Source organism: Propithecus coquereli, unplaced genomic scaffold (genome assembly GCF_000956105.1).
Source record: "Propithecus coquereli isolate 6110/MARCELLA unplaced genomic scaffold, Pcoq_1.0 Scaffold34, whole genome shotgun sequence".
In the NCBI taxonomy this organism is placed as follows: domain Eukaryota; kingdom Metazoa; phylum Chordata; class Mammalia; order Primates; family Indriidae; genus Propithecus; species Propithecus coquereli.
In genome coordinates this window covers 3,275,779-3,291,151 of record NW_012149063.1, presented here as the reverse complement: position 1 = coordinate 3,291,151, position 15,373 = coordinate 3,275,779, and the positions used below count along the sequence as shown (strand labels likewise).

Sequence of the window (15,373 nt, the reverse complement as noted above, 5' to 3'; positions counted from 1 at the left end):
CCCGCCTCGGCCTCCCAGAGAGCTAGGATTATAGGCGTGAGCCACTGCACCTGGCCTACTTTTTTTTTTTTATTAAAAAATTTCAGCCATCTTCTACTACCCTTTCTGTATTTAATATTCTTTAATATTAGTTTCTTATTCTTTTTTTTCCTATCCCTAAAGGATAAGACAACTATAGTATAGTGAAATTATCTAGTATTAATTGGTTTAGCTAGTGTACAAAATTGTTGAAAAGGGATTAAATGAAGTAACAAATCACAGAAACTTTTAAATATAAAATAATGAACAAATAAAAGCTTAAAACAACAAGAACACAAGTTTCATTACAGTAGGGATTTTGTTTTATGTGATTTCTTACTAGAACAGTGCCTGGTATCTAGGTGCTCAATGAATATTTGTGATATAAATTAATGAATAAAATAAGTTGAATATTATATAGTATTTGGTGAAGAAATCAAAAGCCAAGTGGCAATAATCTAATACATTTCTCTAAGAATAGAAGGAAAAAAAAGTAGCTGTAGTCAATACTCCCACACATTTCCTTTTTAGTAAGCATTTCTGATTTTGACACTCTACTCCAATGTCCCACTCAATCAGGGTGTCCTAGCTCCATTTCATTTTTAGGCAAGAAGAGTAACAAAAGAAACTGATTTACTAGGTGCCATATTAGATTCTTTTTGGTTATATTACACCAATATATTACTCAACACAATCCTCTTAAGTCAATATTATCTCTATATTTAAAAGAAGGCAACAAATTTGGCCATACTAAGTCAAGCAATACTATATTTGATCTCAGGGGAGTTGGATATGTGGGAATATCCAACATTTTCCACCTTACCATACTGATTTATAGATTTAATATCCTTAAAAACAATCCTCTCAAGAAATATGTAAGAATTTACTTTCTCTCTGCTTCACACATACTCCTGTTGAAAATAGATTAAATTCATTGGGACTAGATCGTGTAAGAGTTATCACTACCTCAAAATACAGTATGGGAGAGGATGGACAGCATTCAGACAAATGCTTCAAAATTTTAAAATATTTTCTAAACTATAAATTGGCAAACATATCAATCCACAGGCTGTTTCAAGAATTATTGCTTCCAATAGCTCTAGACATAAGGGTATACAAGATAAAGACTTTTAAAAAATATATATATAAAGAAATAAGGGTAGAGATGCCTGAATATACCTATGTAATTAAAATATTTAAACTGACAATACTTATGGGCTTAAGAAGCTTACAGATTTTAGAACAATTAAATTACCAAGAATGAACTCAGTTATTGGCCACCTAGCAATGGTGATAAACCGTCATACTTTAAAGAAAAAACTGAGTAACCATGTAACATATAGTGAGATCTCTCTGTTAAGGGCTTCTTCCAACACTCATCTCCAGAAAAGCGAGATAAAACCAGATAAAGAATCTTTGGTATTTGTATCTAAATCAATCCTTGCTATAAAGATTTACAGTTATAACTAGACAAAGATATAACTTTCATTTAATACAAATGCTTATTAATCTGTTGCATATAATTTGGCTCAAAAATGTTCCAATGGAAAAATTACTTTATTTTACCTGAGGATGCTTGTAACAGTACAACCAATCCTGTAGGTCGGTCTTCAGAAGAGGGGCCACTCTGTCCACAAATAACACAGTCATATACTGCCTCAGAAACTTGTGGTTCTGCTGTGGTGATTTCCATAGGAATATCGCTCTCAGGAGAATCTGAGGGGAAAAAGTTCCATCTCTTAATTCCCACAGAGAAAAATCTCTCTTCAGTAAAAATGTAGGGAAAAAGCAACAAGTTCAAATAATTTTCAGCTTCGATATTAATAAAGTATATAGTAATAAAACTATGGAAAAAATTACCTAACTCAGTAAAATGTTTACTCAAAGTTAGATAAAACATGCAACAACTTTATATAATGAAAGACATTAAATTATATATTATATATATAATATAAATAATACACTTACAATATTGTGTCGTTCACATATAAAATTGATACCAAAAATACAAAAGCAAAGACATTTGTATCAAAAAAGAAAATTTTTTAAAGTAACATTTTAAGAAAAGAGGGGAGGTTGTTTGTTTTAATTTTCTTTGAGGCACTTGAGAGGAGAAATTTACCATGGCATGAAAGCTTTGGGGGGGAAATAGTAGTATTCACTAGAAGATAAAAGGGGAAAAAACTATGTCTTCCTTATTTCCAATTCTAGTAATTACATTTCAGAAATAATAGTTAACAATGTTTATTTATGCAAGGAAATCATGCAGAAATGATCATATTATATATTAATAAAGCATAACTAGTATAGAAAATAACATTAATCCTCTGGTCATATAATGTCATGAACAGCAAGAAATAAAATATTGAATCAATAATGATTTGCAGATAAAAACCCTTAAATTCATGAAGATCAGTGATGCTGCTCATGGTGGCAGAGAAATGAGTAGAGGGGACTGAGAAGACCAGGGAAGCAGAAGTGCTTTATGAGATCTTTAAAAGCATAGCTAAGTAAATAGTAAATATGTAAAAATATATGTCAGATATAGAAAAAGAAAGGTGTCAAGTTAAGATATTTTTAAAAAGGAATTCATAAAGATAAACATATGTCGAATATTTATTAAGAGTGACTGAGAGGAAAATGGGCAGGAACCTAAAACAGAACTTTGAATGTCTAGTATTAATGGAAATAAAAATAAGCCAACAAAGAAATTAGCAAAAAAAACAACCAACTATACATGAATAGAATCAGAACCAGAAAGTACAATGTCTATGAAAATAAGAATAGTAGGTCAAAATGAAAAGAAGAAAGCACCAGAGGCCAATAAGGGTTGACGTGGGAAAGATTACTTTAAATTTTAGGGAGGAAACTCAGTACAGAAAAGACAGGATGTGTGTGTCTGCTCTAAAGTTCAAAGGAGAACAGAGAAATATCTGACTGAAAGTATAATGAAATAACTCAGTCTCATGTTAAGTGCCAAAGAAATAGAATTTCATTAACCCTATCTTCACCCACAAAGACAGTTTTCTTTTTTTAATAAGTCTTGGTACGATCAATTTGAAAACCTCAAGGAAACCCTGATATCAAAATGCATTTATCAAAGAGGCTGCTAAGTCACCTTTTCTAGAGTTTTTAAAAGAAAGGGGCTTAACAATTTTCAATGGTGATACAGTGTTAAGCTAAAGGCATGAAAATAAAATAGATGACCTCTTTTTCATGCAAAGTAATTTTATTGGAATTCTGACTTTACTAATTACAGACACTAATACTCTTTTTTTTTCCTTCAAGAAATTAAAAAGATCATGGTTTATTTCTTTAAAAAAGAGGAAAGCCATTGCTTTATATCCTATAATGAATTTATATCCTATAATGAATTAAAATATATTACTGGTAATATATGATTGATTCTATCACTCCCATACCCAATTTTGATATTTTAGTAAAGATTTAAAAAAGATCTAGGACCAAATTAAAGGCTTGTATTTAGACCGGGCACGGTGGCTCACACCTATAATCCTAGAGCTCTGGGAGGCCAAGGCAGGAGTATCGCTCGAGGTCAGGAGTTCGAGACCAGCCTGAGCAAGAGCAAGACCCTGTCTCTACTAAAAAATAGAAAGAAATTAGCCAGACAACTAAAAATCCATATAGAAAAAATTAGCCGGGCACAGTGGCACATGCCTGTAGTCCCAGCTACTTGGGAGGCTGAGGCAGGAGGACTGCTTGAGCCCAGGAGTTTGAGGTTGCTGTGAGCTGGGCTGACACCACGGCACTCTAGCCCGGGCAACAGAGCAAGACTCTGTTTCAAAAAAAAAAAAAAAAAAAAAATCATAGCAGTGTCACAGGAAAGGGAAAAGGAAAAAAATGCTCACCTGCTAAGATTACCATCAGACTTCTCATCAAATGAATGGCAAAAGATAACACAGCAATGCCTTCAATTGTGACAGAAAATGTTTATCAACCTGGAATTCTATATCCATTTAAATGAATAATCAAGCATGAGAGTAGACAGACTAAATGTCCCTTCCAGATTTATAAAGAATCATGCAGTTTAGCCTTCAAACAAGCATAATTAAGAATATACTCGAGATTGCATTCCAGTAAAACAACACACAAAAAAAAGAGATAACATAAGATGCAGGAAACCCCTACATCAACATACATACATCAACCCTACATACAAGGGGAAAATCCTGAGGTAATAGCTGTGCAGCATGCCTAGAGAGCAAATGAACCAAACTGGAAAAGAATTCCATGCAACAGACAGTATGATGAAGTGGGTAGAATAAAAGAGATATCATATAAAGGCCCATTAGTTCTCATCACAATACAATTTTTAAAATAAAATAAAAAATAAAAAAGACTGAAACTTCAGGGAAAACAAAAGGCAATATAACAGTCATGGCCCAAATAGAAACAAATAAAAGGTAGTATGGCTTTTAGCAATCAAGGGACTGTAAAAAACAAAGTCATGTACTAAAGACAGTCTCCTTAAAGGGGTCCAGGAGTCAGGCCACAGGATTCACCAAAAGTAAATGGATCCTAGCACATTACTTAGCCCTGTGCTCAACAACATTCAAAAAGTCATACAATACAAATACTCTTAATTGTTTTTAAGAGTCAACCTTTGGATAAAAGACATTATTATGACTGAAAAATAAAATGCCAGCACCTTGACTATCTATCTATCTATCTATTTATTTTTTAAGACGGGAGTCTCGCTCTTGCTCAAGCTGGTCTTGAACTCCTGAGCGCAAACGATCCTCCTGCCTTGGCCTCCCAGAGTGCTAGGATTACAGGCGTGAGCCACCGACCTGGCCAATAGCTTGACAATTAAAAAGTAAACAAGTGGGTAATAAAAGGCAGGGGCAGAGAAGAGGAAAGGAAAAATGAAAGGAAGGGTTGAGGTGATTATTAGTTCATTTTATAAGAAGAAGTATCAAGATATTGACTACTGTAGCTAGATCAATAAATAGATATTATAATTATATTAAATATATAATACACAAAAATAGACTTATCAATTTTTGGAAAGAAGAAGAGATACAGAAACGAAAAGTAGTGTCAATGAACTAAACCCTCATCTTTCATATGAGAAAGTAAACTGATGCTAAGTAAATTCCATAAAGAGAATTTAAATATAGGTTGAATATCCCTTATCTGAAATGCTTAGGACCAGGAGTGTTTTGAATTTCAGATTTTTTCTGATTTTGGAATATTTACATATACATAATGAGATACCTTGGGGATGGGACCCAAGTCCAAACACAAAATTCATTTATGTTTCATACACAACTTATAGAAATAGGGTCTCGCTCTGTTACCCAGGCAGAAGTATAATGGTGCAATCATAGCTCACTGCAGCCTAATATTCCTGGGCTCAAGCAATCCTCTCACCTTAGCCTCCCTTAGCTGGGACTACAGGCACTTACCACCATGACCAGCTAATTTTTTTTTTTTTTTAATTTTTTGTAGACTGGGATCTTACTATGTGACCTAGGCTGGCCTCAAACTCCTGACCTCAAGCAATCGTCCTATCTCAGCCTCCCAAAGTGCTGGGATTACAGACATGAGCCACTCCACCTAGCCTCGACTGCATTTTGACAGTAGCCTATCACATGAGGTTAGGTGTGGAATTTTCCACTTGAGACATTATATCAGTAATCAAAAAGTTTCAGGTTTTGAAGCATTTAAGATTTCATATTTTCAGATTAGGGATGCTCAACCCATATTCTTTCCACCAAAGTTATATCCTGAACACAAACTACACTCTTGATGGTTTAGAACACATTAGGGTAAATTTGGACCGATCACCTCTCTGCACTTCTTCTGGACACTGACTATATGTCTTTATGTACACAAAATGTATGAGAATGTACATGAACACTGGAATGCACATAATGCACATATTTGTATGTACTTTAACTAAATGTATGACTTTATTTTCTTTCAGCAATTTTGTCTAAAAGAAAAACAAAAGGAAAAAAAATTGCTGGAATGAAAGAAATAGGGAAGGAAATATCCTAGTTAACTGAGATTGAGATTTAATTTATTTCTCCAATGTGTATAAAAGGTTACTCATAGCAATCTACCATGATACAGGAACATCTCCTTTCACTGCATAAATCCTAATGCTAATCTTATGAGAAGTGAGAAATATATCTGATTTTAAGAAATACTGAAGGGGATGGCAGAAAGAGGTGGCACTAAAAACATTTGAAAACTATTTTAAAGATCTTGGGATCATTTCACAGGAAAAGATCAAAATAAGTAAAGGTATATTGATGAACCTCACAAATATAAGAAATAGTTTAACAGAAGAGAATAGAGGGAACATACTGTATTGCTACCATCAGGAAGAACTTCCTAACAATTGCAGCTACTCAACAACAGAATGGACTGTCTATAATGAAGGTCTGATTTTCCATCACTCTATTGTTTAAATAAAGACTAAAGACTAGAAATCATCTGTCTGTAATGTTTAAAACTGGTGGATTATTGGACAAGATCATCCCTAATTCTAAACTAATAAATTTTGACTTACCAACATCCATTGCAGTTTCCATGAAGCTTTTCTGCCGTGAAGCAAACTCTGCAAGCAATTTCTGCTGTCTCTCTCTAGCCTTTTGTCGCCTAGATTAAACAGAAATAAAGTTACTAGTACCAGATGTGCTTAAGGCTTATCTATTAATACTATCTTCAGGAGTATGTAATGTATGAAAAGCCCCTGGCATACAGTTGAGAACAATCTGTTTTCTGTATTGTACATTAAATTTCATGTAAGATTTGATTGTCCTTTAAAGAATTCTACTGCTTTAAAAAGGTTTCAAATTCAGGCCGGGCGTGGTAGCTCACACCTGTAATCCTAGCACTCTGGGAGACCAAGGTGGGAGGATAGCTTGAGCTCAGGAGTTTGAAACCAGCCTGAGCAAGAGCAAGACCCCATCTCTACAAAAAATACAAAAATAAGCCAGCCATGGTGGCGCATGCCTATAGTCCCAGCTACTCAGGAGGCTGAGGCAGGAGGATCGTTTGAACCCAGGAGTTTGAGGTTGCAGTGAGCTATGATGATGCCGCCCCCCAAAGCCAGGGCAACAGAACAAGACTCTGTCTCCAAAAAAAAGAAAATATACAGGTTTCAAATTCACAGATCCAACAGATAAAAATAAAAGATGAGATTTACTTTAAATGTGAAATAATAATTGAGGTAGATAGAAAATCTGGATTTCCAACAACACAATTTCCTAAGTATATATTTCAGATGGTAGCAATAGTAAGAGTCTTTTTTTAGTATGGAACTAACAGTTTACTCCCCCATTTAATAGTAAATTGGTTGCTAGAAAAAACTATGACATTTAGATATAAACAAAATCTAAAAGACAAGAACAGTTAGATTTATCATTACCCTAAAAATAGGTCTCTCCTATTACAGAATGAGCAAAAGGCAGTAAGTTTCCCAGTTTCTACTAGGAGATAGTTCAAGTTTGGTTTATTTTGTATGAAATGAAAGACTCTGAAGAGACTCAAACACAACATAAAGAATAAAACTATATTCCCAATCTAAGCATAAATATTCCTTTGGATTAATTCACTACTTTCTATTTATTATTTATCCCTATCTACTTCCAAAGAATATTTTAATTTGAGACTGGTTGCAAAAAAAAAAAAAAAAATCTGCCAATACAACAGTACCATACATAAGAATAAGAATAAAAGCAAACTAATAAAGAGGATAGGCTTCCCCAGATTATGCAATGCTAACAATACTAGCGAGCATAAAATTTTACTCCCCCTAAGGGAAGGTTAAAATAGTAATTTAAACAAGAGAGGAGAGAGAGGAAGAAGAAAAGTAAAAGGTTAAGAGGTAAGTTATATATTAGCTCATTGAGAGAGACAAATGTTTTACTTGAATAAAACTCATAGAGGAAGTGATCACAGCCCATGGACAAAGGATATGAAAACATAACAGACAGAATACACTATAGCAGTTGCTTTTAATGACTATTATTATATCTATACATTATAAAAGTCATAACATTATGTTAAACTAAGAATCTACACAATCATTTCTATAGGAAAAACCTAAAAGTATTTATCTATTAATCTGAAATGATTCAAGGATAGAGCACATCGAATTTAGAAGAATGGAATGCTAACAGTAATTTTTAAACTACTCATATACCTGCTCCCATCAAATTAGTGGGGATAATCAGGAACAACTATAACGTCAAGTTTTATGGTCCACCTTACCATGAGAAATTACATATTTTAGCCCATAATGTTCAAAAGACATCTAATGTTCGTTTTTCAACACTTTAAGATAATTTAGGGTCCACATGAGAAAACTTGCTTTGTTTTATAACAAAAATTCTTTTATATTGTTTTTGAGCCAAAATACTATTATCCAGGTTGATGATTCACTTTATTCATCAAACGTAACTCTGAATGACACTGGCCATTTCAAAAAATTAAATCTACTCTCCTCTCTTCCCTTCCTGAACATGAAGGATGGCAACACCTAGCACAAAATGTCAGTATCCAACAGCCCGGCATATGAGGGCATCTGTGTGGTAGAAGATTTCAAGACATTTATTACATGTAAGAGAAGTGATCAAAAATTATATATATATATATATATATATATAGAGAGAGAGAGAGAGAGAGAGAGAGAGAGAGAGAGAGAGAGAGAGAAAGAGAGAGAGAGACGGGGGATTATGGATGCTAGGTTTCTCACTATGGGAGTAGAGAGTTACAAACATGGAAAGACAGAAAACAAGAATGGTTCCTAAGGTGTCAGATTGGAATTGGAAGTATCAGGATGAACTCTCATAGTTTTCAGTACATATAGACATAAAAGTAAACATAAATTTCTCCCTCCCTCCCCTCTCCACATCCTCCAACACAAACACAGACATGCAAAGATACACACACACACACAATTTTCCCTAGCTCTGTCCACTAAGAAGGCCTGAAAATGGCTATGCTTCAGTAGACTAAGCACATGGACTATACTTTCTAAATACAATTCTCTACTAAAAGCAACCAAGACTTGGAGAAATGGCTGACTCCAAGTACAAGACGACCTTGGAACATCTTATGGCCCCAGAAAATAAAAATATTTTCCAAAAAGGATGAGGATAGATGAAAAGGACACAGAAACCAGCTTGAAGGGATGCCTAGTGGCCAAATCTGGAAAAATATGAGCATCAAAATGAATAACAACCATATCAGATAAAATAGGAACCCAGGAGTCCATACTGATAAAAATAACTGAATCTATTCAAAGTTAATAGGATTGGAATATTACAGTATCTCAAAGTGTTTTTCCACAAATTGTGTATTAATTATGAAGGGGGAAAAATGTAACTTGACAGTGAAGAAGTCTGCCAGATACTCTCCTAATCAAGTGACCAAAGTTAACCATCAGTGATGAAACAAATTGAAATCTTATGGGATGCACAGAAAAGAAAACAGCAACACTTCATTGATATTCCTGCCAAAGATGCATGACCTGAATCTAAACATAAAGAGACAGCAGACAACCCAAATTGAGGGACATCCTGCAATGTTATTACTTACTGTCCTCATAATCTTCAAAAGTGTCAAGATCATGAAAATAAAGGAAAGACTGAGGAAACTATTCCATACTGAAGGAGACCAAAGAGCATAATTAAATGCAATGAGTGATTACGAATTGGATCTTTTTGCTACAAGAAACATTATTGAGACAACTGTCAAAACTTGGGGTCTAAGGATTTAATCATACTCAAATATAATGTTAATTTCCTAATTTTGATAGTTGCACTGACGCTAGGTTAGAAAAGGCCCTTATTTCTAGGAAATACACACTAAAGCTTTTCAGGGTGAAGGGGCATCATATCAGCAACTTACTCTGAAATGGTTTGAGAAGTTCTTTGCACTGTCCTTGAAATACTTCTGTAAGTTTAAGATTGCTTCACACCTATAATCCTAGCACTCTGGGAGGCCCAGGAAGGAGGATTGCTCGAGTTCAGGAGTTTGAGACCAGCCTGAGTAAGAGCAAGACCCTGTCTCCACTAAAAATAGAAAAATTAGCCAGGCGCAGTGGCATGGTCCCATAGTCCCAGCTACTTGGGAGGCTAAGGCAGGAGGATCGCTTGAGCCTAGCAGTTTTAAGTTGCAGCGAGCTATGATGATGCCACTGTACTCTAGCTGGAGCGACAGAGCAAGACTGTCTCTAAAAAAAAAAAAAAAGATTGTTTCAAAATAAAACGTTTTTAAAAATTAAATCTATCCTCAAAGAACAAATATTTGCCACATGGAAGAAATGGAAACAAAACAAAAATGTGCTACAGAAGCTCAAAGCATTCTAAGAGACCTCCAAAAATGCTATGAGCAACAACAGCATGGACAGAATACATCTGCAGTCTCCAACTCCCTGACTGCAGACCGCTATGAGTCTGTGGCCTGTTAGGAACTGGGCCACACAGCAGGAGCTGAGTGGCAAGCTAGAGAGGGAAGTTTCATCTGTATTTACAGCCCACATCACCACCTAAGCTCCACCTCCTATCAGATCAGTGGAAGCATTAGATTCTCATTGGAGCATGAACCCTACCATAAACCATACATGTGAGGGATCTAAGTTGCACACTCCCTTTAAGAATCTAATGCCTGATGATCTCAGGTGGAGGTGAGGCAGTGATGCTAGCGCTGGGGAGAGGCTGCAAATACAGATTATCATTAGCAGAGAGATTTGACTGCACAATAAATGTGATGCCTTTGAATCATCCTGAAACATCCCCCCACCACGGGTCCATGGAAAAATTGTCTTCCATGAAACCAGTCCCTGGTGCCAAAAAAGGTTGGGGACTGCTGGAATACAAGTTTGGTCTCCTGTAACACTTTTTTGTAAATTTATTAGTTTTGATAAGCTTCTTTAATTAATGCCACACTCCAGCTCATTTTTAAATACGTATATTTATATCTAGAATAAATATGTTCTTAAGAATACGACAAATATCTAAACATCTAATGTTTTTCATGTTAGATTTTTTTTAAATAACAAATCCACATATCGAACATAAGAAAACCTCAAATGTAACTGCTTGACACTAGTATTAAAATGTACTTCTACAGCAGCTGTCTATGACAACCAGAAATGGAATGTCATCGTGAATTTTTTCTTAATCTAGATTATTCCTTTTCTAAAATTGGATAAAGACCATTAAGAAAAGGCATAAACAAGTTCTGGCAGATTCAGGACAATTCAGAAATTTTCCATTACTGCCCCAGAGGTGAAGACACTGAAGTTGCATATTATTACAACCACCTAAGGTTTCTTATTTGTATCTTGTTTTCTAGGAAAATAATCTATTATGAAAGTGATGCCAAGTTTGTCTATAGATGAGGTACCTGAAAATGGATCCTCATTAAGTGTTTATGAACTGTTCTGCCTTTATTATGAAATTTAATCCAAAATCCAACCCAGAGAAAAGACAAATGTGAGAAGCACAGTGAGATTCAAATAGATTCATCTTAATCCTTAGCCGTCTGCTACAAAATTAGTTTCAAGTGCTTGTCAGTACTATCACTGCCAAAAGAATCTATCACAAAGAAAGCTTTTAAAATTTTTAGAATATTATTTATTACAAGAGCATTAGGATCTTTTTTCCCCTCCCCTAAAAACAGCATCTGAGGCCGGGTGTGGTGGCTCATGCCTGTCATCCTAGCGCTCTGGGAGGCCAACGCTGGCGGATTGTTTGACCTCACGAGTTCGAGACCAGCCTGAGCAAAAGTGAAACGCCATCTATACTAAAAATAGAGAAAATTAGCCATCTGTGGTGGCACATGTCTGTAGTCCCAGCTACTCAGGAGGCTGAGGCAGAAGGATCGCTTGAGCCCAGGAGTTTGAGGTTGCTGTGAGCTAGGCTGACGTCACGGCACTCTAGCCCAGGCAAAAAGAGTGACACTCTGTCTCAAAAAAAAAAAAAAAAAAAAACAGCATCTGAGGCCAGGCGCGGTGGCTCATGCCTGTAATCCTAGCACTCTGGGAGGCCGAGGCGGGAGGACCTCTTGAGCTCAGGAGTTCGAGACCAGCCTGAGCAAAAGTGAAACGCCATCTATACTAAAAATAGAGAAAATTAGCCATCTGTGGTGGCACATGTCTACAGTCCCAGCTACTCGGGAGGCTGAGGCCGGAAGATTGCTTGAGCCCAGGAGTTTGAGGTTGCTGTGAGCTAGGCTGATGCCATGGCACTCTAGCCTGGGTAACAGAGTAAGACTCTGTCTCAAAGAAAAACAAAAAAACAAAAAAAAAACCCAGCATCTGAACTACGTCCTCTAGGATCACATTTATTAGTAGTAATAATTACAGAATACCCTTAACGAAACAAAATAGACTTTGATTCACTGAATATCTTCCTTAATAAAAAAAAAAAAGCATACACTGTGTTTTTGGGGGGGGGGACCAGAAAGAAAGGATGCACTATTACATAACCAGAAGGAAAGATAACTAATTTAGAAGAGGTTAACAAAAATAAAAATCTTATCTCATTTTCAACTTTCTATTTTTATCAGAGTAGATTTACTAAATTTTAGGCTGTTACTAATTCAAATTTAATGAACTATCATCTAAATTACATGTTAGTTCTGGCTGGGTACTATGGCTCATGCCTATAATTCCAGCACTTTGGGAGGTCATGGCAAAATTGAGACCAGGAGTTTCAGACAAGTCTGGGCAACATAGTGAGATTTGGTATCTACAAAAAATTTAAAACTCAGCCAGGTGCCATAGCACACACCTGTAGTCCTAGCTATTTGGGAGTCTAAGGCAAGAGGATCACTTGAGCCCAGGAGTCTGATGCTGCAGTGAGCTATGATCGAGCCATGGCACTCCAGCCTGGCTGATGGAGTGAGACTCTGTCTCTAAAAAATAATTAATAAATAAATCATGTTAGTTCTTTATAACTCCTATTTGTAAATTTCTATGAGAAAAAATAGGAATGCTCCTAAATTCTTAATTTACTATAGGCCTTTGTGTATACTTCTAATATAAATTTTCTGTAAAAAACTTTTAATTATATCAGAGATGAAGTACAACTACATATGTGACTAAAATTGTCCTTGATACAGTTACCAAACAAATCAAATAGGACAGCCAGTCTTATCTGAACTAATGCAGTACTTAAGAATTTTGATAAGTTTCTTCCTTTTGAACTTCCTCTTCTTATGCCTTCTCTAAAGCCACTCACCCCCATTTTCTTCTACTCCACTCTAGCCATCCCTTTTCAGTCACTTCTGTAGGTACTCCTTCCTCAACCATTCCCTTTAATGTTTTTTCCTTGAGTTCTATATTCATTCTTCTCATCTTCATACTATACATACTCTCCCAAATATAAAGCATCCACTATTAGCTATATGCTCAAATCTGTAGCTCTAAGAATTCTCCCCTAAGACTCAAACTCTACATCTGACTACACTTCTTCACCTGGATGCCCTCCTTAAACTCAGTAATGTACAGAACTGAACATATCAATTTTACCACTAAGCCTCAGTCCCCTTCCATACTCCCTTATCTTGGTAAAAGGAGCATTATCCAAGTCAGAAATCTGGGAACCATTCATGACTTGTCCCTCATCTCCTACATCAAGCTGATCCCGAGTTTAACAACTGAAATTCTGAAATCTTTTTGAAATGTCCTGGGTCTTTTAGTTCTATGTGTATCCATTAGAAGGTATACTGTTTTTTAATAAACACTTTGACAGTTATGCTGAGTTTCAACCTTTCAAGTTTACCCTGTCATGTTTATGGCAGCAGTGTAGGCAATACTGACAAGGCTGTTGGGAAGCAGATGGTGACAATGCACAGTAATACAACTCTCCGGCAAGCCAAGTGTGCTAAGAACCATATCATGTTCATAGCCCTTGACCCACAAGTCCCACTCAACATCATAAACATCATTTATCTTGGGATAAAAAAACATCATCCCAAGAATGAAAGTCAAAAGACGAGGAAAAAAAGGTTTATAAATATTATAATTTAACAACAAATTAAAAGTAACCTAAAGGTCCAAAAACTAGAGACGTAAGTTAGAATGTGTTTAAAAACATGAATTTGTAAATGAATAGCAATCATATATTGACAAAGATTAGAAAAAACCAAAAGGAACTAACGCAGTTGGATTTTTATTTTCAGAAATATTTAAAAATTTCTTCTGTTCTCATTTAAAATTGAATTGATAATAGTTTTCGAAAAGAGCAAGAGAATTATTAGATCCCTAAAGAATAATAGCATTAGCATGCCACCATGCCTCAAACGTAGTAATTTAAGGTTGGAGTCAGAAACTCTCATCTTCTCTCCCCCAATGAATTCAGCATTTTACATGCATAAGCACTGACTATGCTCCATTCCATTTATCTTACAAACTAATAAATCACCTAGGACTGTTGCTACTAAATATCCATATGATCAGCTTTAATGACCAAAAGGGAGAAAAGATCACATCTTCAACTGTACCACACGTTTAAAACATTAAAAATAAAAATTACCTTTCTTCTTTGTCCAGTGTTTTCTTCTCTGCTGCAGTAATTTTTTTGGGTGGTACAGGAGGGGTCACTTTTCTACATATCTCTTCAATGATGCGTTTGTTCATTCTGCTTTGCAATGCAGCTTTTAGTAAAATTCTTTCTACTGCAGTTATACCATCTCCATGACTATATTTAGGAATTTCTGGTTGGATTAAAATTTCCATGTCATCAAGCCAAGGAGGATAGTAAGAATTTTGTTTTCCTGAGAGTTTGTGGTGAAGTTTAATTAGCAAAGACAATATGCTTTCTTTAATTTCCAAAATGGCTGTAGTTAACTGTGGAGCTGAACCAGGAGCAGACCATTTATTTGATGTTTTGGGACGAACCACCTGATTTGCTTCACTGCTACTGCGATTGATGATCTCCTGAAATTTCTTTCTGCGCTCTGCTACTAAGCTGAAAACTTGAGCTGTACCAGAATTCTACCATTAAAAAAAAAAGAAAGAAAAATCAAGAGAAGTTATTCAGCAATTTTAAAAACATATTAGTACTACATTTTCTAATGGGAATGCTCAAAGTTTACCCAAAGATTTATTCAATAGATTTGCTCTTTACATAAATCTGTAGATTATCAGCAATAACACTTCTTTCTCAACCTCTTGAGCCTATCTATTTGGAAAAGCAGTATCTATAGCCATACTGAAGAGAAATCATAAACTAAATTCCTCATCAGTTTGCAGGAAGAAAAGCTGTTCTATTCAACATTCATCAAGAAGACTATACTCTTTACTAACTTCTAGAAAACTGCTACAGTTACTAGTTAAGAAAATTACAAATTAATTTTTTTTAATTTT

At 35.3% G+C, this 15,373-nt stretch overlaps 1 protein-coding gene across 1 annotated transcript in view; it reads right to left on the bottom strand.

Moving 5' to 3' along the window:
* The window catches only part of UBR3 (ubiquitin protein ligase E3 component n-recognin 3 (putative)), a 201,642-nt gene that overhangs the window by 77,008 nt on the left and 109,261 nt on the right, over positions 1–15,373 (bottom strand). Inside the window, exons 22-24 of the mRNA XM_012650681.1 lie at positions 14,541–15,001; positions 6,560–6,648; positions 1,585–1,734 (exon numbers count right to left, since the gene is read on the bottom strand). Of these exons, the coding sequence (XP_012506135.1) occupies positions 1,585–1,734; positions 6,560–6,648; positions 14,541–15,001 (700 nt within the window). The remainder of the gene's footprint in view (positions 1–1,584; positions 1,735–6,559; positions 6,649–14,540; positions 15,002–15,373) is intronic.